General features: G+C 39.3%; 4 protein-coding genes and 1 pseudogene across 5 annotated transcripts in view; 2 read left to right on the forward strand and 3 right to left on the reverse strand.

Moving 5' to 3' along the window:
* Nucleotides 1–4676, reverse strand: part of LOC144661565 (kelch-like protein 40) — a 38668-nt pseudogene extending 33992 nt beyond the window's left edge. Inside the window, exons 1-3 of the transcript XR_013572304.1 lie at nucleotides 4197–4676; nucleotides 3960–4084; nucleotides 1666–3143 (exon numbers count right to left, since the gene is read on the reverse strand). The product of XR_013572304.1 is annotated as a kelch-like protein 40 (transcript). The remainder of the gene's footprint in view (nucleotides 1–1665; nucleotides 3144–3959; nucleotides 4085–4196) is intronic.
* Nucleotides 4677–5636: 960 nt separating this feature from the next.
* On the reverse strand, nucleotides 5637–7579 carry LOC144661528 (kelch repeat and BTB domain-containing protein 2-like). The gene has a single exon (XM_078522328.1). The coding sequence runs from the start codon at nucleotides 7380–7382 to the stop codon at nucleotides 5637–5639; it is 1746 nt and encodes a 581-aa protein (XP_078378454.1). The 5' UTR covers nucleotides 7383–7579.
* A 1398-nt stretch (nucleotides 7580–8977) lies between these two features.
* On the forward strand, nucleotides 8978–11098 carry LOC144660096 (kelch-like protein 24). Its single transcript, XM_078520654.1, has one exon. The coding sequence runs from the start codon at nucleotides 9104–9106 to the stop codon at nucleotides 10844–10846; it is 1743 nt and encodes a 580-aa protein (XP_078376780.1). The 5' UTR covers nucleotides 8978–9103; the 3' UTR covers nucleotides 10847–11098.
* Nucleotides 11099–12047: 949 nt separating this feature from the next.
* On the forward strand, nucleotides 12048–14587 carry LOC144660984 (kelch repeat and BTB domain-containing protein 12-like). The gene has a single exon (XM_078521705.1). The coding sequence runs from the start codon at nucleotides 12290–12292 to the stop codon at nucleotides 14063–14065; it is 1776 nt and encodes a 591-aa protein (XP_078377831.1). The 5' UTR covers nucleotides 12048–12289; the 3' UTR covers nucleotides 14066–14587.
* A 3837-nt stretch (nucleotides 14588–18424) lies between these two features.
* Nucleotides 18425–22603, reverse strand: LOC144660072 (5-hydroxytryptamine receptor 2C-like). The gene has a single exon (XM_078520628.1). It carries the CDS (start codon nucleotides 21291–21293, stop codon nucleotides 20094–20096), a length of 1200 nt encoding a protein of 399 aa, XP_078376754.1. The 5' UTR covers nucleotides 21294–22603; the 3' UTR covers nucleotides 18425–20093.
* Nucleotides 22604–27538: the final 4935 nt, after the last annotated feature.

Below are 27538 nucleotides of genomic sequence, written 5' to 3' on the forward strand. Positions count from 1 at the left end.
TTTGAATTAACATCTGTGCGTGCGTTTCCAAAGGTACTGTCGATTATGGTTTGGTTTCTTCAGCTTCCCCTCCACAGTTTTTTTTTTTTTTTTGGGGGGGGGGGGGAGGGGGTGGGGCTGACAGATTTATGAGAATGCGCATGCAGGTCAATATTTCTGTACTCGCTCAACGACGCCTGTGCCTGGGTTCACCGAAGGGAGAGCGGTTCAGGGAGTGGACTACATTTAGGACAATCAAAACAACAAATATATTACGCTTAAGCCCGGTTTTCCATGCACTGGGAATTTTACTACTGGGGATGGGATTTGGACAAAAAGTAGGCTGGGAAATGGGATTTGGGCAAAATTGCCTGGGAATTGGGATTTTGTACCCCCCCCCCCCCCCCCCTTCAGGACCCTCCTTGTGGATTATTCTGAGACATATTTCGAAGGAATTCGGGTCAGTTGTTAGACGTTCAATCCTTTGAATGAATGATAAATTTCTTTGAGAAGTCATCTTTGAAAATTACATTCTTTCAATCAGTTTTCAAATTCGCTGGGTTTTTTTTCTAATTTTTCGCGGTAACCTTAAAAAAAGGCGATATGATTCAGTTATCCATGAGATAAAAAAAATGATTTACATTCGTGATTGGGTGCAAAACAAAATCGTTTGACTTGAGATGGGGTAAGAAGGAAAAATAGATGTTGCAGGTCAAAAGTTGGGAGGGGTTCTTAATTCACAGCCTTATACCCCAGCAAGAACATTGTTGACCTCGTGAACAATAATTTAGATATAGTGTTGTTTACGAGTTATTTGTAAAGTTGGTATTGTTTTATGGTTATGGAATTTATGTAAAAACAAGTTATGGCTATTCATAGCAAAATATTTTCAGACATTTAAATTTGCTCAGAATGTGGGAGCTGTGTGCTACATACCATTTAAACACGGGCGCTTGCTTTCTTGTGTTACTTTGTCATATTTTGTAATACCTAAATATGTGGAAGAATGGAATTATATTTCATAGCAGACTCGGTTGAAAATCACGTGGCGATAGTGGGAATTCCATCTGTATATTTTTCCACCTCTTGTGATAATAATTCTTCCATTTCTAATCCAAATCAACACCAAATTACTATTTTAGGAAAACTAGATTTTAAACGCCATAACTGGAACTACCACACTTTCTTTAGTTACTCTTGCAATACCAAGCCTTGAGTGAATGCATTTGTCAAAAACAATTTAAACCCATCGTATTTATAACCCGGGGGACCTCCCATATTAAAGGGACGGGGATGCTCCTCGGATATTATGAAAAGAACCCCTAAAAGAGACCAATCTGGGTGTGGCTCAAGCCTTTCTTGACCCCTAAAAGATACCAAAAAACTAAGAATGGAGTTTATATTTGTATATTTCTTCGTGTGTAACCCTAAACGAGACCATTTTGGCTAAAAATATTGGCGTTTTGGGCGTTTTTTCCCGGAACACCCTAAGCGAGACCAAAAGTCCGAAATTTACACCCCTAAGCGAGACGTCCCTCCTCGTCCCTTTCATATGCCCCCCCCCCCCCCCGGGACTTATAAGGTCCTTGGTGTTGTAAAACCGAAAACGTTCTTGGATGCGTCTGTCCTTTGAGCAATGTATAAACAAGAGGATCCTTAACTTTATTTTAAAATTGTCCTCGAAACCTTTTCGGGAACACTCATGCAATAGAATACCTTTCCCTAGCCCTTTAGTGCCAATATCAACTTTCACATGCTTTAAAAATATATTACCACAGGTAGATAAAAAAAAAACATATTATCACAAGTAAACGATTTGACATTTCCTGGCCGTATTACAATAACTGTTACATTCTGATGAAGTTTCCATCATAGGCGGACAGACTCGCAAGGATCGCGAGCCTTGATAAGCAGCCGCTCGCTCTTACTGTGATATTACTAGTCACGCTCTATGGACTCTAGATTATTTAGAACGCCTTTAAACACTCGAAATGAACAACCTTTGAAAACGTTCCCAAATGTTCCCATCTTACTAACGGGCACAATTGCTTTAATGTACCACTCGTCTCTTTCATGGTCGTAGCACTCAACTTCATCACAATAAACTGGATACGCATAGTAAGTTTTGTTGCGTCCATCAAGCACGTATAACGTTTCGTCGAACAACACCATACTCCCATCAACTCGACCAAGTTTCAGGCTGGCTATAAGTTGCCACTCATCTGTCAGTATGTTCGTAAACTTCACAAGTTTTCAGTAATAACAGTTCCCGCCCGTCTTTCTGAAAACCTCCAGCAATGAACATTTTTCCATTTTTACAGACACCAAAAGCGCTCTGCCTCGCCTCGTTCAAAGGCGCTATTTTCTGCCATTCGTCTGCTTCGGTGTCGAATCTTGTACATTCCGAGAGGGTTGGGTCTAAATAACTACCACGAAATGTCGTTCCACCGATAACGTATATGTACCTGTCTACAGCCACGGCACAGAAAGATGATTTTTTAACCCAGTTAAACAACGGCGTCAACGAATTTGAGTCAAAGCTGTATGTCCACAGAGCAGTAGATCCAAATTCTTGTGCAATAAAACAAATTTTGTTTTTTACAACTAACACTTTCTGAAATTCATATTGTGGGTAACTGCTTGAATCTAGTTTTGTCCACGGTGCTGGTGACCAGCGGTTCAAATCAGGATCGTAGCATTGCGATCTGGTGATATCACCAGTTACAGCGAATAACTTCCCGCGACATGAAATAATGTGATGTACCTCCGGTTTGCCTTCAATCGCTGGCAGACGGTACCACTCATCTGTTGCCGGAAGATAAAAGCACGTGTTGACTTTGCCACAAACATCCGAGATCACAATAACACTTGTTTTTAGAGAATTCCTTGGAGAATGTGGCCGTGGAATTTCACAATCTGTTGACCGATCAATCCAGTTTACTGCAACAGTCAATCTGAACTTTGTTTCACAAGCTCACTGGTCACGACATCGCTCAGTAAAATGTCACGCGATATAGTCGTCAGTCGAACGTGACGAAACAGTTCGCCGAATTTTACGCTTCGTTCGCTTTTATTGTGATCAATCCATCTAAGTATGATTTCAAAAACGTTTTCCTCGGCGTCAATCACTATCTCATCGCTTGAAATCCATTTTTCAACTTCATATAACTATATTTTCAACTTCATATAACTATATAAAGCTGCCATTTTACCACACCTAACTTACTGTCACCTCACCTGGCACTTCTGCAAGGCTAGCGATAGGAGAAAGCTTGAACGCGTACAAGAAAGAGGACTTAGGGCAGTATTTAAGGATAAACAATCTTGCTATGAGAAACTACTGACAAAAGCAGACATACCATCGTTGTACAACAGGCGATTACAGGACATTGCCATCTTTATGTATAAAGTTAAACATAAATTGCTGCCCGAGAGACTCAGTAATCTCTTTCAATTAGACAGTGGCTTTTATAATTTTAGAAATCGTGAATTTGTTCAACCCCGATTCTCTTCGGTAACATTTGGCAAACACTCTCTTCGATACCTAGGGCCCAAACTTTGGAATGCTCTCACACCTATACTAAGAAATTTACCATCTTTAAAACAATTCAAATGCGGTATACGTGGTCGGGACCTCACTGCGCTGGCTGCTAATATCAGTGACTGTCGGGGATGCAAACTATGTCAAGAATGACTGGCAGCCATGACATAATTTTTACTTTTTAACATAATTTTAATTTTTATATTTTAATATAGATAAAGAAACAGAATTTTAATATATTTGTACTTAGGTTTTTTTTTTTTTTTTTTTTTTTTTTTTTTTTTTTTTGTATATAAATATTTTCTATTTTATATATATTAATTACGTTTTTTAGTTAGTCAGGTTAGGTGTCCACAATTAGTAGAGGGGACTTTTCCCCTCAGCTACTACAGATTTGACACGTTAATAAAGTTGTTATTATTTTATTTATTTTATTTATGGCTTGGCAAATTTAGAAACTCGTTAGATGCAGCGACGGTGGTAAAGTTTGAGTTGATAAATTTCCGGGCGCTAGCGATTAGCTTTTCACATGAATATTGTTCAGCTATTGAATAGTAAATTGACATGCATTGTTATATTTTTATGAGGGCCACAAGTTTATCAGTTTGATTACTGTCAGGTGTCACCCTCGTTAAATAAAGTCATACTTACTTACTTACTTACTTACTTACTTACTATGCAGTTGACAGTGGTTATGTGTTGCTCGAGAAATTTCCCGGCGATAGTTTTAAGGTTTGAAAGGAGCAGATAATCTGCCGTTGCGATCAGGTTCTCAGCATTCTCCTGACTAGAAATCTGAACGTTGCAAGTGTAAATAAACTGTAGAATTTCTGCCATCTGAGACTCGGTTATCCACTCCAGTCGAATAACTCCTTCATTATTCTCTTTCATGTCGGCGCGTAGAAGCTTTTCAAAGAAAGGACTCGCTTGTAAAAGAACATTTCTGTGAGCCTGGAACTCCTTTCCATCTTTAACAACCAAAGTTATGTCGAATGGATTTGTATGTTCTTCAGACATCTTTCTTGTCTCATAAACGATGAATTGATTAGCGTCGATTCAAGGGAGCACTTTCAGTTTCAATCGTACTTGGCAATAAAGAAAATACTCAACGAGTACGCACCTATGTAGTAGCCCTCGTTTCCTGCAAAATTAAATCTTCCTGATCAAAGCGCGTGACTACTACTGCTGTCACTGGCGGATGATTTCGTTTTGGATAATTATGTAAAATAACCTGGGGGCGTGCTACGCAGAAACAGATGTCAATCAAATAGCAGAACAAACAGGTCTACAACGCGTGATTCGCTCCTGCTGACATGTAAATTAGCTATTTACTTATTGCAGCATACAGTATTAGGTAAATGTGATTAAACTCAATGATGCTCAGGATGAGAAATCCAGAAAATTGCATGTTCTAAATAACACCTCACCATGCATTTGAAACTTGTGACTGCCATATCATCTAACTTTCGTATTTTAGCAAATAAACTGATGTTGGGAATTACATTGTTCGCATGATAGCCCACACAAAAAATGTTTTCCAAAAGCTCACACAACTAGACCAGGGTATAAGGGGGAATGATTAGAATCAGAGAATGTTCTTAATGAAGGAGTTACTCGACTGGAGTGGGTAACCGAGTCTCAGATGGCAGATATTCTACAGTTTATTTACACTGGCAATGTTCAGATTTCTACTTTAGAAAAGGCTGAGAACTTGTTTGAAACGGCAGATTATCTTCTCCTTTCAAACCTTAAAGTTACTGCGAGTAAAATTCTCGAGCAACACATGACGTCTTTGAACTGCATTTCAATTTACTACTCAGTAGACTCAGTAGCAAAACAGTATACTTTCGGGCACTTTTCGGGACTACTCATGCGATAGAATATCTTTACCTAGTCCTTTTATTACCAATATCAATTTCCACATGCTTTAAAAAAAGATAGTATCACAGAGAAAAAAGATATCACAAATTAAAGATTTGACATTCCCTGGCCGTACGCGTATTAAAATAAGATACAATAACTGTTGCATTCCCGATGAAGTTTCAATTTTAAGCGGACAGACTCACAAGGATCGCGGGCTCTTGATAAGCACCCGCTCGCTCTTGCTGTGATATAACTAGTCACGGTCTATGGTCTCAAGCCTATTAAGAACGCCTATAAAAACTTGAAGTGAACAACCTTTGAAAAAGTATTTGGGTTTTTCTCTTTTCTTGATGGTCATCTTGCTGACGGGAACATTTGCTTTGTCATTCCACTCGTCTTTTTCATGATCGTAGCACTCAACTGTATCGCTCCATTTATGACCACTACAATAACGAAATGACGTGCGACCACCAAGCACGAATAGCGCATCGTCAACCAACACCATACTTCCTAAATTTCGATTCAATTTCAAGCTGGCTATCAATTGCCACTCATCTGTTAGGATGTTGTAAACTTCACAACTATTCATGAATATAACTTGCGAAATACGATCCTCCCAATGACCTCCAGCAATGAAAATCTTTTCATTTTTGCAAACACCAAAAGCGCCCTGCCTCGCCGTTTTCAAAGGTGCTATTTTCAGCCAGTCATCTGTCTTGGTGTCGAATCTTGCACATTCCGAGAGTGGAGGGGTCCGTACGCGTGGGTCCAATTCCCCACCGCCGAATATTGTTCCACCGATAACGTATATGTGCCTGTCTACAGCCACGGCACAGAAATCTCTTTTCTCGACCCAGTTAAGCAACGGCTTCAACGAATTTGAATCAAGGCTGTATGTCCACAGAGCGGTAGATCCAACTTCTACTACAATAAAACAGATTTGGTTTTTGACAACTAACACTTCATGAAATACATATTGTGTGGTGAATGAGAGATTTGGATCCACTTTTGTCCACGGTGCTGGTGACCAGCGGTTCAAATCTGGATCGTAGCATTGGGATGTGGCGATATCATCAGTAACAACGAATACCTTCCCGCGACATGAAACAATGTGTCGTACCTTTGGTTTGCCTTCAATCGCTGGCAAACAATACCACTTATCTGTTGCCGGAAGATAAAAGCACGAGTGGACTTCGCCAAAAAAATCTGTGAACACAATAACACTTGTTTTTAGAGAATTCCTTGGAGAATGTGGCCGTGGAACGTCACAATCTGTTGACTGATTAATCCAGTTTAATGCGGCAGTCACGCTGTCTAGGCAGGCTGAACTTTCTTTCACAAGTTCATTGGTCACGACAACGTTCAGTAAAATGTCACGCGATATAGTCGTCAGACGAACGTGACGAAACAGTTCGCCGAATTTCACGCTTCGTTCACTTTCGTTGTGATCAATCCATATCCGTATGACTTCAAAAACGTTTTCTTCCGCATCAATCACTATCTCATCGCTTGAAATCCATTTTTCAACTTCATGGCTTGGCAAATTTAGAAACTCGTGAGATGCAGCGACGGCGGTAAAGTTTGATTCGATGAATTTCCGGGCGCTAGCGATTAGCTCTTCACATGAATACTGTTCAGCCACTGAATAGTAAATCGAAATGCAGTTCTCAGTGGTCATGTGTTGCTCGAAAAGTTTCCCGGTAATAGTTTTTAGGTTTGAAAGGAGGAGATAATCTGCCGTTGCGATCAGGTTCTCAGCATTCTCCTGACTAGAAATCTGAACGTTGCCAGTGTAAATAAACTGTAGAATATCTGCCATTTGAGACTCGATTATCCACTCCAGTCGAATAACTCCTTCATTGTTCTCTTTCATGTCGGCGCGTAGAAGCTTTTCGAAGAAAGGACTCGCTTGTAAAAGAACATTTCTGTGAGCCTGGAACTCCTTTCCATCTTTCACCACCAAAGTTATGTCAGATGGATTTGTATGTTCTTCAGACATCTTTCTTGTCTCATAAACGATGAATTGATAAACTTAAGCGTCGATTCGAGGGAGCACTTTCAGTTTCAAGTTGTCGCTGATTTTTCAGATCGTACTTGGCAATAAAGAAAATACTCAACGAGTACGCACCTATGTAGTAGCCCTCGTTTCCTGCAAAATTAAATCTTCCTGATCAAAGCGCGTGACTACTACTGCTGTCACTGGCGGATGATTTCGTTTTGGATAATTATGTAAAATAACCTGGGGGCGTGCTACGCAGAAAACGATGTCAATCTCACGCAAATGGCACAGAACAAACAGGTCTGCAACGCGTACTTGTGTGATTCGCTCCTGCTGACATGTAAATTAGCTATTTTAATACTTATTGCAGCATACAGTATTAGGTTAATGCGATTAAACTCAAGGATGCTCAGGATGAGAAAGCCAGAAAATTGCATGTTCTAAATAACACTTCATCATGCATTTGAAACGTGTGACTGCCATATCATCTAACTTTCGTATTTTAGCAAATAAACTGATGTTGGTAATGACATAGTTCGCATGATAGCCCACACAAAAAATGTTTTCCAAAAGCCCACACAACTAAACCAGGGTATAAGGGGGAATGAGTAGAAGCAGAGAAGTGCATGTGCACGTGATATAACAACATAGTAAACATATTAATGGAAAAAACTTTGCCCTATATTTCGGTCTGCAATCCAAACCTTTCTCTGGGGCTGGGCGGAAAACAAATCTCAGAATATGATTATGAACCCTGGTTACTGTTCCATTTTGTAAATTTTATTATGTACATTACCGGTACAATACCTTCAAGTTGCACCCAAAGCCAATATTGTTCACGGTCCCACGAAACATTTTGAAATGCACCGGCAAGGTTTTAGCACTCTGTTATTTATTCTCGATGTTCCATATTCCACCACCTAAAACTTCACTGCTGGTTCGTCTTCTCCCGAGCTACTTTTCCATGTTTGGAATGAAAACAACAACACTTTGAAGATTGTAAACGAGTTCTGTTGCCATTTTTCCACGATCCACGGATCAGTTCTCTAAAAAAATATGGCTTATCTTTCAAACAATAGCGACACCAATTTTGCGCCCTGGTTTAACCTACGAGCTTAAATGCACACCTAATTACTTCTCCCCAGCCTACCCTCCCAACACTCTTGTCGAGGTTTCTGCCGAGAGAGGCCAAGAAACAAGTGCGGTCGGCAAAACTTCGGGCTACTTCGGGTAAAACATGAAGTGAGCCCAGGCCGGCTAGGCAGCCTGCTAAACAAGCGCGTTATGGCATAATAATGAGTCACGTAATGTGACATCCCTCTCCCTTAAATTTTTATATAATGACTGTTCAACCACAGGCGATCAGCGAAAAACGGGTGACTTGATATTGATTACAATATGCCCCGAAATTGACTTCTGTTCACACTTCGTGACTTCTCCAAGCTTTTAAACATTGCATTTCTATTTCCGTTTCTCCGAATCGCAAAGTTTGACTGTTCATCACAATAACATGTGCAAGAGACAGGCTTGATTTCAAGTTTTATAGCAATATCTTTATTGTCATGTGCGTTATGTTAGTTGTTATTTATATTAATTTGCCAAACAGATATTTATAGATCTCATCCGCTGTTGAAACAATATTGTTTAAATAACAATGACGCAGCATTTGTATGAATTAGTGTACACAAATTAGTGAGTCAGTCAGTCAGTCAACAGCCAACATGAATGAAGATCATCTAACTCAATTTGACATAACTTTGGTGGTTAAGGATGGAAAGGAGTTCCAGGCTCACAGAAATTTTCTTTCACAAGGGAGTCCTTTTTTTGAAAAGCTTCTCAACACCGACATGAAAGAGAATATTGAAGGAGTTATTCGACTGGAGTGGATAACTGAGTCTCAGATGGCAGATATTCTACAGTTTATTTACACTGGCAATGTTCAGATTTCTACTTTAGAGAAGGCTGAGAACTTGTTTGAAACGGCAGATTATCTTCTCCTTCCAAACCTTAAAGTTACTGCGAGTAAATTTCTAGAGCAACACATGACGTCTTTGAACTGCATTTCAATTTACTATGTGGCAGAACAGTATTCATGTGAAGAGCTAATCGCTAGCACCCGGAAATTTATCAACTCAAACTTTACCACCGTCGCTGCATCTGACGAGTTTCTAAAGTTGCCAAGCCATGAAGTTGAAAAATGGATTTCAAGCGATGAGATAGTCATTGACGCCGAGGAAAACATTTTTGAAATCATACTTCGATGGATTGACCATCACAAAAGCGCGCGCGAACGAAGCATAAAATTCGGCGAACTGTTTCGTCACGTGCGACTGACTTGTGTATCGCGTGACTTTTTACCAAACGATATCGTGACCAATGATCTTGTGAAAGGAAATGAAGACTGCCTTGACAGCGTGAGGAGTGCATTGAAATGGTTTGATCGACCAATAGATTGCGATGTTCCACGGCCACATTCTCCAAGGAAGGCTCTGGAGTTAAATGTTATTGTGATCACGGCTTGCGAATACCAAAAACCTTTCCACACGATTTTATATGTTCCTTCAACGGATGAGTGGTACCGTTTGCCCGCCCATGAAGACTGCTTAGTAACACATGTCGTTTCATGTCAAAGCAAATTATTCGTTGTGACCAGAAACATCGCCAGATCACAATGCTATGACCCAGATTTGAACCGCTGGTCTCTAGCACCATGGACAATGGATGCAAATCGAGAATTTCTCTCTTATACAAAACAACACTTTCTTCAAGACGTGCTGGTCGTCAGAAACAAAATTTGTTTTATTGTGGGAGATGCTCTGGACTTGCCCGCGCTTTGGACATACAACCCTGACGAAACTTCCATGGCTCCGCTGTTTGAATGGGTTGAAAAGAAATATTTCTGTGCAGTGGCTGTTGACAGGTACATATATGTTGTCGGTGGGGTGCGTAAATTCTATGATCTCAATGATCCTTCCGCGGTTGTCTATTTGCTGTCCGAGTGTGCAAGGTTTGACAGTGAAGAAAACACGTGGCAAAAAATAGCACCTTTGAAAGAAGCGAGAAGAGACGCTTTTGGTGTCAGTAAAAAGGAAAAGATTTTCATTGCTGGAGGAGTTGGAGCTTCTGAAAACTTCCTGAATAGCTGTGAAGTTTACAACACATTGACAGATGAGTGGCAGTTCATAGCCAGCTTGACAATTCCCCGAATTTTGGGAAATATTGTCTTGCTTGACGAAACTTTATACGTAATGGGTGGAATCACGAAAAAACCGAGAAAACGTTCAGGAGAATTTAGCGACAAAGTTGAGTGCTACGATCATGCAAGAGACGAGTGGAACAACAAAGCGACTGTCCCCGTTAGCAAGATTACTATCGAGAAAAGAGAGTTGCTCAGGTACTATTTAAAAGGTTGCTCACTTCGGGTTTTAAAAGGCGTTATTAAAAATCTGGAGCCTATTTTGTGACATTGACAAGTAATCTTGAGTGACTAAGTAGTAGTAAGTAGTATTGAGTGACTATGACCCTGAGGCTTACTAACGTGTCGCAATAACCCAAGTACGGAAGCTTTGAAGGGCATTTCTACAATTTAGTTTAGATAATATTGTTTGTTCATTTTAAATAAAAAAATTGTCACAATTCCTATACATGGCCGAGAAGTTCTTCTTGTATTTAGGTAGTTTGCTATACTTGAAATTGCACTCAAGAAGAATCGTCCGACATCTTGTAAAGCGCTGCACAAAAACTGTTTATCAAGAAGAACGAGTGTTCTAAAACTTGTAACTGATCAAATCCCAAGGAGCGATCTTACGAAAGCCGTGTCGGATCCCCATTTCCCTTTTACACTTTCTTTCATCTAAGGTTGAATGGGTATTGCGTTCACCTTTGCCTGTGTTTCTCTGGTCGAGATGATTTTTTATCCACTCAAAGAAACCTACTTCAACATAAAAAGCGCACGCCATTTATCTACTTCTACTCATGATCATTCCCCCTTATGCCCCAGTCTACTTGTGTTGGCTATTGGAAAACGTTTTTATGTGGGCTACCACGGGAGCTATATCGTGTAATCAACATCAGTTTACTTGCCAAAAATGGGTGAACGGGGAGGGTTAAAGAACTTACAACCGCTTGGTGAGGTCTTACTTAGAAGATGTGATTTTCTATCCTGCGCATCCTTGATTTTAATGACATTTACCTAATAAGCAGCAAAGTTCCCCCATTGGAGGCAATTTCAAGTGGGTCATGAAAGATGACCAGTTTTAAGCCAATCAACATTCGTGACCTTCAATGCCCTACCGACAAAAAAAAAAAAACTACGAAAAAACGCCGGGTAGATTATGAACCGGGGGGCACCAGACCCCCACCCGGTTATTTAAAAACGCCGGGTAGATATATGAACCGGGGGGCACCAGCCACCAGACCCCACCCGGTTAACAAAAGCGAACGAACTGTTTCGTCACGTTCGACTGACGACTATACCGCGTGACATTTTACTTAGAGATGTCGTGACCAATGATCTTGTGAAAGAAAGTGAAAACTGTCTAATATGCCTGTCCTAATATGCTGCAATGATTAATAGACAATAAATAGCTAATTTACATGTTCGCCAACACATGTACGCATTGCAGACCTGTTTGTTTTGTTTCCGGTTTGTGACATTCTGCGTTGCACGCCCCCAAGGTTCACCTCAGGGTATTTATCGTGTAGCTATGTCGCACTTCGATCAGAAAGATTTACTTTTGTCGGAAACACAAGGTTACTACACAGCTGCCTACTGCCTGGGTCTTTTCTTTATTTCCAAGTACGATCTGCAACAAGCGCCAACAGCTGAAAGAGGTTCGAAAAATTCTTCCATGATAAACCAGGCGTGAATCGACGCTTCAGCTGAAGTGTTTTATGAGTCAAGAAACATGTCTGAAGATCATCCAAATCCATTTGACATAACTTTGGTGGTAAAAGATGGGAAGGAGTTCCAGGCTCACAGAAATGTTCTTTCACAAGCGAGTCCTTTCTTTGAAAAGCTTCTCAGCACCGACATGAAAGAGAATAATGAAGGAGTTATTCGACTGGAGTGGATAACTGAGTCTCAGATAGCAGAAATTCTACAGTTTATTTACACTGGCAACGTTCAGATTTCTAGTCAGGAGAACGCTGAGAACTTGATCGCAACGGCAGATTATCTTCTCCTTTCAAACCTAAAAACTATCGCCGGAAAATTTCTCGCGCAACACATGACCACTTTGAACTGCATTTCAATTTACTACTCAATAGCTGAACAGTTTTCATGTGAAGAGCTAATCGCTAGCACCCGGAAATTCATCAACTCAAACTTTACTGCCGTCGCTGCATCGAACGAATTTTTAAATTTGCCAAGGCATGAAGTTGGAAATTGGATTTCAAGCGATGATATAGTGATTGACGCCGAAGAAAACGTTTTTGAAATCACACTTCGATGGATTAATCACGACAAAAGCGAAAGAAGCGTAAAATTCGGCGAACTGTTTCGTCACGTTCGACTGACGACTATATCGCGTGACGTTTTACTGAGCAAAGTCGTGACCAATGATCTTGTGAAAGAAAGTGAAAACTGTCTCGACAGCGTGACTGCTGCATTAAACTGGATTGATCGGTCAACAGATTGTGACATTCCACGGCCACATTCTCCAAGACATTCTCTAAATAAAAGTGTTATCGTGATCACGGATAGTTTTTGCGAAGGCCAGTGCTTTTATCTTCCGGAAACTGATGAGTGGTACCGTTTACCAACGATTAAAGGCCAACCCGGTTGGCCTTTAAAAGTACAACACATAGTTTCATGTCGTGGGAAGGTATACATTTTTTATCGAAGAATACATGTTCCTTTTCAAGTCAACTTCGATACCAGATTGAAATGTATATGCTATGATCCCGAATTGAACCGCTGGACTCCAGCACTGTGGTCAAGCCTAATTAAAAATAACGTGCCGTCCCGGTTCTTTATAGCTGCATTTGAGGATGTGTTAGTTGTCAAAAACCAAATCTGTTTTATTGGACAAGATTTTGAAAACACCCTTTGGACTTACAGCCTTGACACTAATTTGTTGACACCGTTGTTTAACTGGTGCGGCAGAAAAGCACGTTTCTGTGCCGTGGCTGTAGACAGGTACATATACGTTATCGGTGGAACGAGATTACCTGCTAGTCTTTTTGAAAAACCCCTCTCTGAATGTACAAGATTTGACACCGAGGCAGAGGAATTGCAGGAAGTAGCACCTTTGAAAAAGGCGAGGAAACACGCGTTTGGTGTCTGTAAAAATGATCAGATTTTCATTGCTGGAGGTTGGGGGTTAGTGGGTGTGCAGGACGAGAAAGTAAAATTCCTGAAAACTTGCGAAGTTTACAACATACTGACAGATGAGTGGCAACTGATAGCCAGCTTAACACTTGATCGAAGTTTTGGAAGTTTGGTGTTGGTTGACGAAACGTTATACGTGCTTGGTGGACACAGCAAAACTTATCCAGTGGAATGTTACGATATAATTGAGAGCTACGACCAGGAAAGAGACGAGTGGAACATCAAGGAAATTGTTCCAGTTAGCAAGATGATCAGCGAAGGCAGAAAAAGAGAGGAGTACTTTTTCAAAGGTTGCTCACTTCGAGTTTTTAAAGGCGTTCTAAATAACCTAGAGTCCATAGACCGTGACTAGTAATATCACAGCAAGAGCGAGCGGGTGCAAATGATGAGCTTGCGTTCCTTTGTCCGCTTATGATAGAATCTTTGTCAAAATGTAACAGTTATTGTCGTACGGCCAGGAAATGTAAAAATGTTTAATTTGTAAATACGTCCCGTGATTCGTGAGCACTCCCGAAAAGTGCCCGAAAATGAGGTTTCAAGGGGATCTGTTTTGTTAAATTGCTCACAGTACATTTTAGTGCGGAGGAGCGTTGCGTGACGACATTTAAAACGGCTGCGAGGGAGACTAGACACAAAAGAGCTCTCAGGAGCTCGTTAAAAAGTGTACGTGCATCGAGGAAACAAGAATCTGTGTACGAGAGTTTTGATTTACCCCCACCCCCATAGTTTGTGACATTCAATAGTATAACCAAATATGGTAATGAACACGTGCACTGATTTCTCAGAAACCGGAGAGACGAAAAGAAGCGAGTTTTACTGTAAGCATACTGTGAGTTATAGTGAGTTTTAGCTGCGAAATAAACCTGAAAACTTAGTTTCTCTGTGAGTTCTATGTACCGTTGAAGAACGACTTATATGCAATCGGTTGTAGTCAGTGGAACTATACAACAGAAATGAAGATGAAGTTTTCAACATGACACGAGCATGGGACAAAGAAAAATTCTGTGCCCCCGACGGGAATCGAACCCATGGCCTCCCAGATACCGCACCGGTTGGGCGCTCTAACCAACTGAACTACGAGAGACACGTTGTGAGCTGGGCCATTTCTCACTACGAGAGACTCGTTGTTAACTGGGCCATTTCTCACAACGAGTCTCTCGTAGTTCAGTTGGTAAGAGCGCCCAACCGGTATCTGGGAGACCATGGGTTCGATTCCCGTCGGGGGCTCAGAATTTTTCTTTGTCCCATGCTCGTGTCATGTTGAAGTAAGTAAGACAGAATAATCTAGCACGAGGTCAACATGCTGCCCTCAGATAAGATGTGTCCCGTAGGGAACTCACCACCCAAGTAAGACATTATAATCTGGCACGAGGTCAACATGCTACAATCAGATAACATGAGTTCCGTAGGGAACTCACCATCTAAGTAAGACAGAATAATCCAGCACGGCGTCAACATCCTGCCCTCAGACAACGTGAGTTCCGTAGGGAACTCACCGCCCAAGTAAGACAGAATAATCTGGCACCGATTATTGATTACGTGAGCGTGGTTTGGACCAGCTGTGATAAACATACCCTCACACGTGTTCTAAAACTGCAGAAGAGGGCTGCAAGAGTAATTCTAGATGCCGATCGCCAAGCGAACTCTGTCAAACTGTTTAATAGACTTAACTGGATACCATTTACCGAACAGGCTAAACTAAGTAAGTGCTGCATAATATACAAGCGTTTACAGGGGCATGTACCCACCTATCTGAAAAGCTTACTTAAGCTTACTAGCGAGACTCATTCACGAAATACAAGATATGCCAATTTTAATATTGTTCATCCAGTTATAAAACGATTAACTGAAGGTGGCAGAACTTTTACCGTGACTGCTTGTAAAGAATGGAACAGCCTACCCCTATCTATGCGAAAATTGTCAACAATTAAAGCTTTTAGGAACTCTCTTTGGAAGAGAATTTTTAAAGAACAGCAGTTTTTAAATCATTTTATTCTGTAATTTAGTTACACTTTTACTCTTTTTACCTTTTTAATATTTTATCTCGTATTTCTTGTATTTTTATTCGTAATATTTTATAGTTTTAGTTTATCCATAGTTTTAATATTCGTATTGTTCTGAGTATTTTTATATTTTATTGTAAATAATTATTGAGGGCCACTGGTTTGTTAGTGTTTTTATGCTATTTTAGTGCTACCCTCGTTAAATAAAGACTTTACCTTACCTTACCTTACGAGGTCAACATGCTGCCCTCGGATAACATGAGTTCCGTAAGGAACTCACCACCCAAGTAATACAGAACAACACAGCACGTGAGATTTGTGGAAGTTTTTGTTTTTCAGATTGAAAAGGAACTAAATTTTCCTGGTCAGCCAAATTACTTCAAAGATACAATTGTTCCGAGAAAAAATGTTCAGGTTGTTTATAATATAAATGTGGAACTTTCTCGTTTCTTACGCATAACGGTATCCTGATCGTGATTCGCGTTCTCTTTAAATAGTTTAGTTGGAATTATCGGCTCTTCATGTAACCGATTTTGGAAGGATTTAATTGTTTTGTCAACAAAATGATTTAGATAGCCGTATTTCAGTAATAAAATTGGTGCGTCTTTCTTCGATGTCTTGTGCAAGGTTGCTTGATATTTGTTTCGCTCGGTGCAAGGCACCCATTATCGCACGTTATACAAATCCAACGTGGTTTGCGAAGGCAATTGTGACTGTGGTGCCAAGTATGTAGGTGAAAAACAAAGAAATTTCAGCGTTCGGTTTCATGAATATTCTGACACAACCAAGATCTCAGAACCTCCAAGACATCTACTTGAATTCCCGGGGCATTCATTCATATGGAAAGTAATCAAAGGGCAACACAATTGGCGAAAACGCAAGATCCTGGAGGCTTTGTTTATCGCTTTAAGAAAGCCAGAGCTAAACAAAAAGCTGCTAGCTTATCCAATCAATCTGTTCCCCATGGGAGTGACTTAACATTTAAATACGAAACTACGTGGCAAACACATTACCCATGATGACTTTTTAGTCGAACACGTTCGGTTTTTATTTGTATATATTATAGCTTTTAACTTTATTAAACATTAAACAGTTATTGTTTGTGCCCTTTGATTCTGTAGAACTGAGTTACGTCACTTTGTCACGTGATAATTCCTTATAAGCTACTCATTCAGCACTATCATACATAATATGAAACCAAAGTAATTGTAGTTTTCAAACATGTATGGTAGCATTACTCCCCCGAGTGGTACCAAAAAGTTTTTTTTTTTTTTGGGGGGGGGGGGGGGGGGTCCTAACCCATGGAGCTCCATGGACTGTTATTGAAACATTCCGATCGCTATGGGCTCCCATCAGAATTTCTTTTGTTTACATCAGAATTTCGTTGAAGCCCTGAATTTTTTTCAGGCTTCTTTATTTCCAATTGCTTAAATTGGAAATTCACTGCGATGATCATTTATCACTTTCACATACATCCGCAGTTCATATATGAATCATATAAAGATGTTTTTTTATTATGGATTGGCGATTTGCTATTGGTAATACATGTACATTTCGTTTATCGAATGGTTTACTAGTTAGTGAGGGTGGTTTGCAACTGCTTGGCTTTCTTTTCGAATTCCTCGTGGTGTCTACCTTGAGTCGAACGCACTAGCCTCCTAAGCTCCGATTACTACTAGTTATGTCTATCTCGTTCATCGAATGGTTTAATGCGTCGCACCAGACACACAAGAATATTCTCCAACTCCCAGGACATTTAGATCGATGTCTTATTTACATAAACTGCACTTCGGTGGTCGATACGACAACGACAAACAAATTAAAAAATATTTTTTTAAAAAAAATAGCTATTTAATACGTTACAAAGAAATTTTAACCTTAATTTCCTTAATAATCCGTCGGCGTTTTTAGACTTCTTGGTGAAAACGATCCTTTTTAACAGGAGCATTTCAAAGGCACTTATTTAAGAATATTAACATCAAACGACAAATTGATATTTCCTTCCTCTCGTCCACAATAAGTGGTATAAGGGGTTTATTTCCGTGTACAATTCTCACTTACCAAAATTGACTGTCACTTAAGTAAAGAAATAAGCTCACCAATACTTCAATACCACGCCAGGTGGCTTTTTAAGTGCTCTGAGGGTTTCTTCCTCCTAGAAAATGGACCCCAGACGAGCTGTAGAGGCAGATTGATCTGTAGCAGAGTTTCAGAGGTGATTTAGATTCACTTGTGGGCGATAAGCTTTTAATCGAGTATAATACTAATACATTTTGTTAATTGTCATCAATTTTACTGTGTTCTTTTATACGATGTCAATTCCGAGAAAAGTGTTACCATATCTGCATATAATTTCCTCTTGACTTGTAGCTGGAAGAATATACCTTGGTTTCATTCTTTTTGATAATTCCACTGAAAATATCAAATTTTCAGCTCTATCCACCTGATCGGTCTAACGTTTAGATATTTCCCTGATGCGTTTAGCAGATTAGTCATCGTAGAAATGTTTTATTTGCAATTGCGTCCACCGCAGTTAAATTACTGATTGGTAGTTTAATTAAAATATTAAAATATTGCAGCCTTCTGTTGAAGAGAGTTCGTTGTTCATAAATCTGCGTATTGTTAGAGAAAGAATTAAAAAGAGCTTCTACAAAATTATTTTTTCTCTTCTTGTCAGTAGTGTTAAAAAGGGTGTTTCTTTTTTTAAAAAAAAAACCGAGTTTTAGTTCTTTCTTTACGACTAACTTGCTCATTTTTAAATGCATTTGGTATTTTAAAAGCATTGTGGTAAAAAAGCTATTCATAAGAGATCTCCTATCAGTTAACTGAGACTGTAATTTTCTCTTTAAAACATTATGTCAATTTTTTCTTATCCTTTCGAGACATCATAATTGCCAAAGGCTTGTTTGGCGGGACAAAAAATAAATTTATCTCTATCGGCAACACTTTTAACTCGAGGCGATATTGTTGATTTTAGCTGCTTTTTTCACAAGCTAATAAGCATCCTGAATATATTTAAAATCCTCAAAGATAAATAACACACGCATTTCATTCCAGATTATACGCTTCACATAATAAATGAATATATGTAAAGGCTTGAAAAGTTTCCAAGACCCATTTCTTTTTCAGACACTTCTTTAACGTTTAGAACTGATTAACTTGTAATTGTGCGAATTCTCTATTTCTTTTAGAAAACGCCTACAATGCATTTATTATTTCGCATCGTTACTATTTGGTGTTTTTTAATTTATTGCCGGAAAAGAACAATCTCTTTATTTGCTCCGTTTTGAGAACTTTATTTAGACTGCGCCGTCGCCAATTTTCTCTGAACTTGTCTACGCATTAATTTAATTTATTTGCCTTTGCCTAAACAAAGGCCATCAGAAATGATTCGTTTGTCTTCTATAAATCAATCTAAAAAATGAGAAAGAAGTCTTGGAGAGGGAACAAAGGAAACTATAGTAATGATCCCGCATAATACACAAGACCTAGAAGGTGTGTCAACAATCGAAGACTTCGAAATAAATATCCGAATAAAACATCACTTTCTTTTTACTGAGGAACATGGCCGATTGCCCATTTTGGAATGAAACATGAGAATTGAATTTTCATTTCACAAATAGATGTGAATGCGTTAAGACTGGCGTCACTTTGTTTGACGCTCTTGAGATAAAATGTTCGTTATTGGACAGCCGATAATTTTGCCGCATTTTGGTCATATTTCAGGTCATAATTTTCAATTTAACATTTTTGGTGCTTCTTTTGCTATTGGAAATCTCGTGCGTTTTTGCTCTTTCAAATGTTGTTTTGCTGAGACTTTTTCGTTAGTTTGCTCTCCTTTAACTTATAAAGACTTTCTTTTTACTGAGATAAGCACAAAAACATTAACTCATTTTTTCTATTTTCTATCGATGTCTTACAGCTGTAAACATATGGAAAACTGTTATTATCTAAGGCTCTTAATATTAACCGACTTTTTAATCTCGAGTTGTAAATGGGTGTCTACTGAAATCCGGTCTCAGGACATATTGAATATTCTACGCCGGCGGCCCTTCAATCGGCATTTCACAGTCGTTTTTCTGAGAGCTCTTGACACTAGCGAATTGATAAGCTATTGAATAAAGTATTGCTTGAAATAAATCTTGTAAACTGTTTCTTAGAAATTTACATTTGCAAAAAAAAAAAAAAAAAATATTCTCTACGCACAGTACATGATATGAAATAACAAGCAATATCGGTATCTGATGCGGGAAGGCAAACACAAACAACCGAAAATTAAAATTAAAATTAAAATAGGAGCCAATATTTTTCTCATTTTTTTCTAAAGAAAACTATAGCTGCCCGGTTGCAGCATTTTGTTCAGTCTAGAACAAGCTACTACGATTCTGGCAAATTGCGATTTGTTCCTTCTTCACCCATGGAGAAACAAATTGACGAAGTTGGTGGTGCTTTTGTCCAGAGCGCAGAGCTGAACTTCTTTCTGATTTCTGACGGCGGCTCAGAAAAGGAGGCGAAACTCCCAGACCGTTCTCTCCTGTAGCGCTTTAACAGTCTTTGAATAGCTTTTCGGAACTGCAGGTTGTACGTGGTATAAATAATCGGGTTGAACGCCGCGTTACAATTCGGCAAAAGATACACAAATACGATCTTTAGAAGTTTCGACAACCAGCCAGGCACACCGTTAAAAGCCTCAGGGCTATGCAAACTGAGAAGTGTTAGGACGAAAAACGGTGACCAACAAATGCAAAACACACTCAAGAGAATAATCAGTGTTTTCGTCGCTTTCACTTCAAAGAAAACTGTACCGGCTGATATTCGGCTCGACTTTCGTCGCGCGTTCGGCTGGCTCCCGCTGTACAGGGACTCTTGCAGGCGGAAAAGTTCCTTTGCTTGACCAACCGCCACTTTAAATACAAAGCAGTACATGAGAAGCATAATGGCAAAGGGAGCAAAAAATCCAATGACGGAAATTACTGTCAGGAAGATCTTGTTGTCGATGTAACAAACTTGGTTCCGCACTATTATGCCTGCCGCGTCGCCGGACACAAATGATAGTGACGCTAGGGACGTGGAATATCCCCATAATGCTATTAAAATAAAGGCGACGCGTCTTGATGTCATTCGGATGTCGTAGGTTAGCGGGGAAGCGATTTTTAAATAGCGGTCGACGCTAATGGCCGCTAAGTTCGCGATGGAGGCAGAACAGAAGACGAGATCCAACCAGACCCAAAATTTACAGGCACCCAGGCCGAGTGTCCAAAGATACCTCTGCAGGACGTTGACAATACGGAACGGCAGACACACCACAGCGAAAAGAAAGTCGGCCAGTGCCAGGGAAAGGATAAAATAGTTTGTTGGAATTTGTAGCTGTTTAACTCTGAAGACAAGGAAGCAAACTAGGCCATTGCCACCGACTGAAACGATTAGAACGATGATCAGGATGACTGCTTGTGATATGATTTCAAAATCACTTGGAGCTGTGGACATTCGCGATGTGGCATTCAACGCAGAATGGTTCGCTGCATGCGAAATATTCGACAAGGAGGAAACGTTGTTATTCGCGGCACCAACTTGCATGATAGGATTGCTTTTCTGCAAGTTCTTATGCTCAACTTTGAAAAGACTGCAGGTTGGTGAGCTTTGTCCGTCCGACTGCTGCACTGTGTTGCCAAGTTGGCTTGAGAAGCAGTTTTTAGGAACTTAGTGTCACCTGAATAATCCAGATTACGAAATGCGGAGACGTTTCTCCTGCCTGTTTGTGTTGAACAGAATTGCCAAAAAGAAGCTTGAGTGCTTATCTGAACTTGTCTGGATGTTGGCTTCTTATAAGACCGACTGACAGCGTTATCAAATCAAACCGATCCGTAAATTAAGAGGACGTTACACTCTGAAATCCAGAGTTTAGGTTGCAAAATTATCTTTCTTAGACATCTGCTGCTGGACGTGTTTTTCTTTTGTGAGACTTCTCTGATACTTTAGGCCGGTAAGGCAGCTCTGAAGACTGGTTAATCCCTTTGACAGTGAAATGTTATTGAGAAATCTTCGGAAACGGATGGACTTAAAATTGGACAGGTCATCAAACTTGTTTCGATTGGTTGATATCACCTTCTTTGATCACCGACAAATAGCACGCACTCATTTGTTTTGTTAAGTCAAACTTAAATAACTAAACATTTTGAAATTTGAATTAAAATAGACTCGAGCCGCCTCAATCGTGGGATCAGAAACATGTAGTTTGGGACACAAATGATAACAGAACACCTTTAAATAATATTACGTTCTTCACACTCCAGTCAATATCAATCTAATTTCCCAAATTTTACAATTATACCATTCGCATCGGAGAGTAGCTAATTAGAGACATTATACCTGCTCGCGATTTTACGATAAAAATTTTCGAGTTTCGTTTACATTGGGAGAATCCAGAATAATATCTTTTTTTCAGACAACATTGTATTATCATAAAGTAACATATATTTCCGGGACAGTCAATATTGAATTGAATCGACCAATGAAAACTGACAAATGGACATATGCACCTGCTTGTCGGTGCTTTTTGTTTTGGCTGAGACGGATTTTATGAAGTTAAATATCTTACTATAAACAACGGTTTTTCCTTGCGCCAATGTTACCACGTGCCACAAAGAAAACAAAACAAAGTGCTTTTAGCAAAAGATTTCGCTGGTCACTTCGCCAAGGTGAAATGCTTCTTAAGAAACGAGCTGAAACAACAGATTAACTGGATTTGTTTATTTGTAAAACAATAGACAACATTGAAAATCTAGAGCCATCTCGGATAGCTAATCGAGCTCATTACGGCGTTATCTTTAAACCCAAGTTTTAATTTCGTAAAGTAATTATGCCCTGTTGCAGGCACTGTACCTCCGGCGTTGAATTTTTCTCACTATTGATAAAATCCCTAACGCGCCGACAAATTTTAATCAACAAACTTTTAATTGCCCAGGGCGAATATTCTTGGGAATTAGCTAAAGAAGATGGATTTTGCACGTCGTTCATAAAAAAAGGAACAAGAGAAATGAGTTTGGCTATTACGTTGACCTAACAATGTGCATTCAGGAATTGACATTTAATTATTTATGTTTGCTTCCCTTGTTTTCAGATTTTGTCGTTCGGCGCCTTCTACCTTTCAGCTGCAAAACAACTTTCCGACAAAAGCTTTTTCCACTTTTAGCCCGCAGTTCTGACAAGCTGGGTAAATAGCAAAATGTCTTCTCGAATGTATATAGTCAGTGTATAGTGCTTAGTTTTATAAAGTGGTTTGTGTCTAACAACTTTATACTTCTTCTTAAAATCTCGATCGATCGTAGAATATATCTATAAGGCACCGACTAACGGCAAGTTCAGCGTGTTTCTTCCTTAAATATTTATTCATTAAAGTGCCGGACATTTGCAAACCAATTTTTAGTTTCACGTACAAAGGAACTGAGTAGCAAGTACCGGTAAGTGATATCCGCTGACGTTATCTACATGGGCACACAAAAATATTAAAGACGGAAAATAGATAAAGAACTTAGAGTTGAAATTGTATCTACCAAATATTCCATATATATGTTTTCTTCAGCGAAGAAAAGGTATTAATCTGATATTCACTCTGTATATTCAGCAGGCTTTTAACGAAAAGTGACTCAGAAAAAACTACAAGCAAAGTGAATTACGTCAGCAAAAAGCGTTTACAATTATGAATTTCCGTGTTGAAGAGCGTACACGGTGCGTCATATATAATTCATTGACGCATTAACTGGAAGCAATAACAGCCAGCGATTAAAAATTTAGTTCCCTTAGGAAATTGCTTGTTACGTTGGTGGACAAATAAAGCCGGTCCCCTTGTTATCAGTTGACATTAAAAATTAGCAAACCAAACGCCCACACCGAGCCCGGTCCACACAAACAGGTTTGCAAAAGATCTGCATTTTTTATCCCACTGAATTCTAGTTTCGACTCTTGATTTCCTTTCCAGGCTAAAATATTTGCTCTCTTTTATAACTCAGAAACGACCATTTAAACTGACTCAAGTATCCTGTTTAACATGTTTCGTTCGACTCTTTTCACAACAGAAGTCTTAGGGATTGAAAGAGTCGATTACTCTGAATGCTAAGTGGTATATACAGTCATTAGCAAATTTAGCACAGACAACAACAACAACAACCTAACTCTTTCAAAACGGACTTTTAGCCTCAAAAATTACGTCTGGAGTTAAAGGCGTTGGTTGAAAGTAAAAAAGACCTAAACATCTGAAAACATAGACCTTCCTGTCTTAAATTTTTAACAGGAATATCACAGGTTTGGGTTGTGTTTTAGTTCTTGCAAATGTGTGTGTTTTTGTATTTAGCTGTAAATTTGGCTAGAAGCAGAATTCACACCCTCAGAGAGTTCTCTTTGGCTTATATCTGAAATGCCAAATGAAACGACAGGTCGAATTTTATACCTGTGATGAATTTTTATTCCATCGTCTTTTATTTAAATTGGCTTTGCACTGTTAAAACCGCGTGGCCTCCTTACATGCACAAATTTGTTTGTAAGTGCCATGCTATGACAATCGCCTTTGTCAAAACATGTGCACTGGATTCGTTAGACTCAAAGCGTGCAAGAACATAAAGCCAAGCCAATCATTTAAAATATACATAAAACTACCTCAATTTCAATTTAGGCTTGATTTTTTCCCGTCAGTCATGGCCATCTTTTGTTTACACCATGAATATTTAATTGAATTTTAACAGCTTTCACTGTAATAGGACCACATTAAGAGATCACTACAGTTGATATCAACCTATGGAACCTACAAAATGAGTACGTCTTGGGTACGTTTTAACTACAGAAAACTGGGACAGGGTATTCGTGGTGTTTAAAGGATGTATACACTTGATTGAATAAACGTTAACCCATGAAAAGCATAAACTTTATTTAAACGATGCGACCCAAATGTTTACTGGGAAATCGGAAAAAGTAATATAATCGTCGTCTGTGACAAAATGATTATAAAAAGACAGGTTGCATATATAAATCATGCTCTAAAGCTCTCAAAGAAAAAATATCTTGATTATAAATAAATGGAAGTATCACCAAGCTTACTAATGCTGTCTTCCCAGAATCGGTCTTATCATTCGTGGTTTTTGCTTTTCACAGGGTGAACGTTTCTTCAATTTGGTATTTGTACATCCACAAAGCTAGCCGAAGAGCTCATCCATTTGGGGGAGGCAACGTGCCATATCGTTTTTTCTGCTAATAAACAATGGTAGAAATACTCAGAGGTTAGTTCAGGTACCCTTCAGGGGAGAAGAAAGGCAGGTGCAGTTCAATCCAACTGAGAACCCTGCAAAACCGGTTTTCCATTCGCTTATTATTTTAGGAAACTGAGACCAGTCTCTAGAGGATTCTCGTTCCCATTAACACGCGGTGTTTGTTTTTAACATTACGGAAAAAGTAAACCGAATGAAATATGTTCTTTAGAGAGAATGGAGTTCCTGACCCCTGATCGATAGAGGGGCAGCTTCACTCGTGTTTTGCTCTCCATTTTTCAGAGGCGTGTTTTCACAAAAAAAGACGACATGTTATTTTTGTCGTTTTGGACCCATCTGTTTGTCCTACCACCAATTCCATAATACTTCAGCTTGGTAACAAGACGAGGATGGCTGACTTTGTCAAATGCCTTACTAAAGTCCATCACCAGGATATCCGTCTGGGATCTAGCATGGATAGTATTAACTAGGTCGTTTACGAATCCCAAAAGCTGTGTTTTACATGATATTCTATCCCGGAAGCCATGTTTTAGGGGATACAGGATGTTGTGGTTATCGGTTGTCGAAGTGTCTACGACTATATTCAGAGAAGATACACTGGATTCTGTATTAAAAGGAAAAAACACAAAATTTTTTTTTTCGTGCTAACTGGGTTTTCATCATAAGAAACGGCATTTGCAATTAACGGGATAGTGGCAATGGGATATATTCATGGTTTCCATGGCAACGGGTGCAAAAGGCTGGTCACAAAATTCTGAAAAGTGTGAAATATGACAAAATACTAAAAGATTGAAACAACTTTGGGCGGGTATTTCGTGATTTGTATTAGAGTTTTACATCACGTGTATTTACAATGTAAAAAGCATCCCCACCTCCCCCTCGAAAAAACTTTGCCCTATCTCCCTTATGCACCAGTTACCATCCTGGTAACAAGTAGTTAAAATTCACACCTTTAGCGTTAATTTGATACCAATTTCACTAGGTATTAAGGGGGGTGCTACGAAAATCCATTTTTAGGGTCTAGGCTCATGGCTAAAAGGAACTCTATTCCAAAAACGGTAGTCCATTGGACGCTGGGTCAAAGACCACTTGAATGAGAACGGAAGAAACGGAGCTGAACACCCTAAATTACACCTGGCGAGTCGGCGAGAGAAAGGCGCATAACAAACAGGAGTGGGGGAACGTTGTCGCTGCCCCATAAAGTTCAACGAAAGAGGCTGGCCAACGATCGAAAGGGGGAGGAGAAATCTTCAAACTTTCAGTTTACGTTAGAAATCAAAGCTTTTCCAGCATAGAAAGTTTAAAAGCTAATAGTTTGCAGTGAAGACTGACTGGCATCCAACTGGATTAATTTAAACAAGTTAACAAGATTAGTCTGTACGCGTGTAACGTTCTAAAATTACACTGGTCACAAGAGATGTTTAAAAGACTTTAAATTTGTTACTTTACACTTCATGATTGTATAAGATGACAAATCTACAAGAGTTAATTTAACGCCAAATCAGCAGTAAGACCAGCAAACAATCGATGAAAGTTGCTGTAATAAAACTAGACACTGCATGAAAAACGGACAACTGAAAGATTGATATACAAAGCTAACTGAAAGCAGACAAAGCAGTTGGCAATGGGTTCTAAATAATAGCTAATAATTAGATTTAGTGTGCTGTCAGCACCCTAACAGTGATTGTGACACTCGCAACAGTTGTTTACAAGACAAGTTGGCGACTAATATAAAGAGAAGATGTGATTCCATTGCTACTGCAATCAATCTGATAGCAACAGCTAAATGTTTCGTATGACTGCAACACTAGAAGTCAAATTGCCGTGACGAGAACACAAAGTGGCACTTAAAGAACAGTAAGTGATATTTGACAATCTTCCTGTAATTGACTCTAAAGTAAGCTGGTATAATAATACATTCGTTTCAATGAATAGCTTTTCTATGTTTTTACTATTGGTGTGGGTTGATTCCGCGTTGGATTATCACAAATGAGGGGTTTAGTTGATACAGGTTGCCTCTGCATTCAAACAGTCCTCCTGTTTTGAGAAGAATGCTTTCAAACAGTTCAAAGATTCGTGTTTACTAGTCAGAATGGACTCGACAGGAGTTATGTTATTTTCAACCACAGCTATTTGAAATCACCACTGAACGTGGTCTATCATATTGTATTTTTAACATGCGTTATCCTCCTACGCGGACGCTCGCAAATTCATTGTGGGTTTATATCTTTGCATCCATTGGAGGCTGTTTTTCCACATAACCGCTTGTAATCAGATTTTAGTCGCTTAACCTGCAGTAAGTGCCATCGACAAGTCTCCCCAGCATTGTTTTTCCCATTTTCTTGAACGTTCACCGACAATCCTGGGTTGGTTTTTCGAGTTTTGTTCAATTTAGCCACAATCGCCTGCGATGACATGGAAATATGGTTTCCGGCCTTTTAATCACGCCAGAGGCAAACACGGCAAAACGTAGTTCGATAACTGCGGATATAAGAGAGCCCTCAAAACATAACATGATTCTACTTCACTCTTAAGAAAAAGAAAACATTTGCAACCATTACCAAT

This window comes from Oculina patagonica, chromosome 7, assembly GCF_052425735.1.
Source record: "Oculina patagonica isolate OP01 chromosome 7, crgOcupat, whole genome shotgun sequence".
Lineage (NCBI taxonomy): Eukaryota > Metazoa > Cnidaria > Anthozoa > Scleractinia > Oculinidae > Oculina > Oculina patagonica.

Bases quoted from the DNA above. Each gene is read 5' to 3' on its own strand.
- LOC144661528 (XM_078522328.1), bottom strand. From the start codon at position 7,382: ATGTCTGAAGAACATACAAATCCATCTGACATAACTTTGGTGGTGAAA.
- LOC144660096 (XM_078520654.1), top strand. From the start codon at position 9,104: ATGAATGAAGATCATCTAACTCAATTTGACATAACTTTGGTGGTTAAG.
- LOC144660984 (XM_078521705.1), top strand. From the start codon at position 12,290: ATGTCTGAAGATCATCCAAATCCATTTGACATAACTTTGGTGGTAAAA.
- LOC144660072 (XM_078520628.1), bottom strand. From the start codon at position 21,293: ATGCAAGTTGGTGCCGCGAATAACAACGTTTCCTCCTTGTCGAATATT.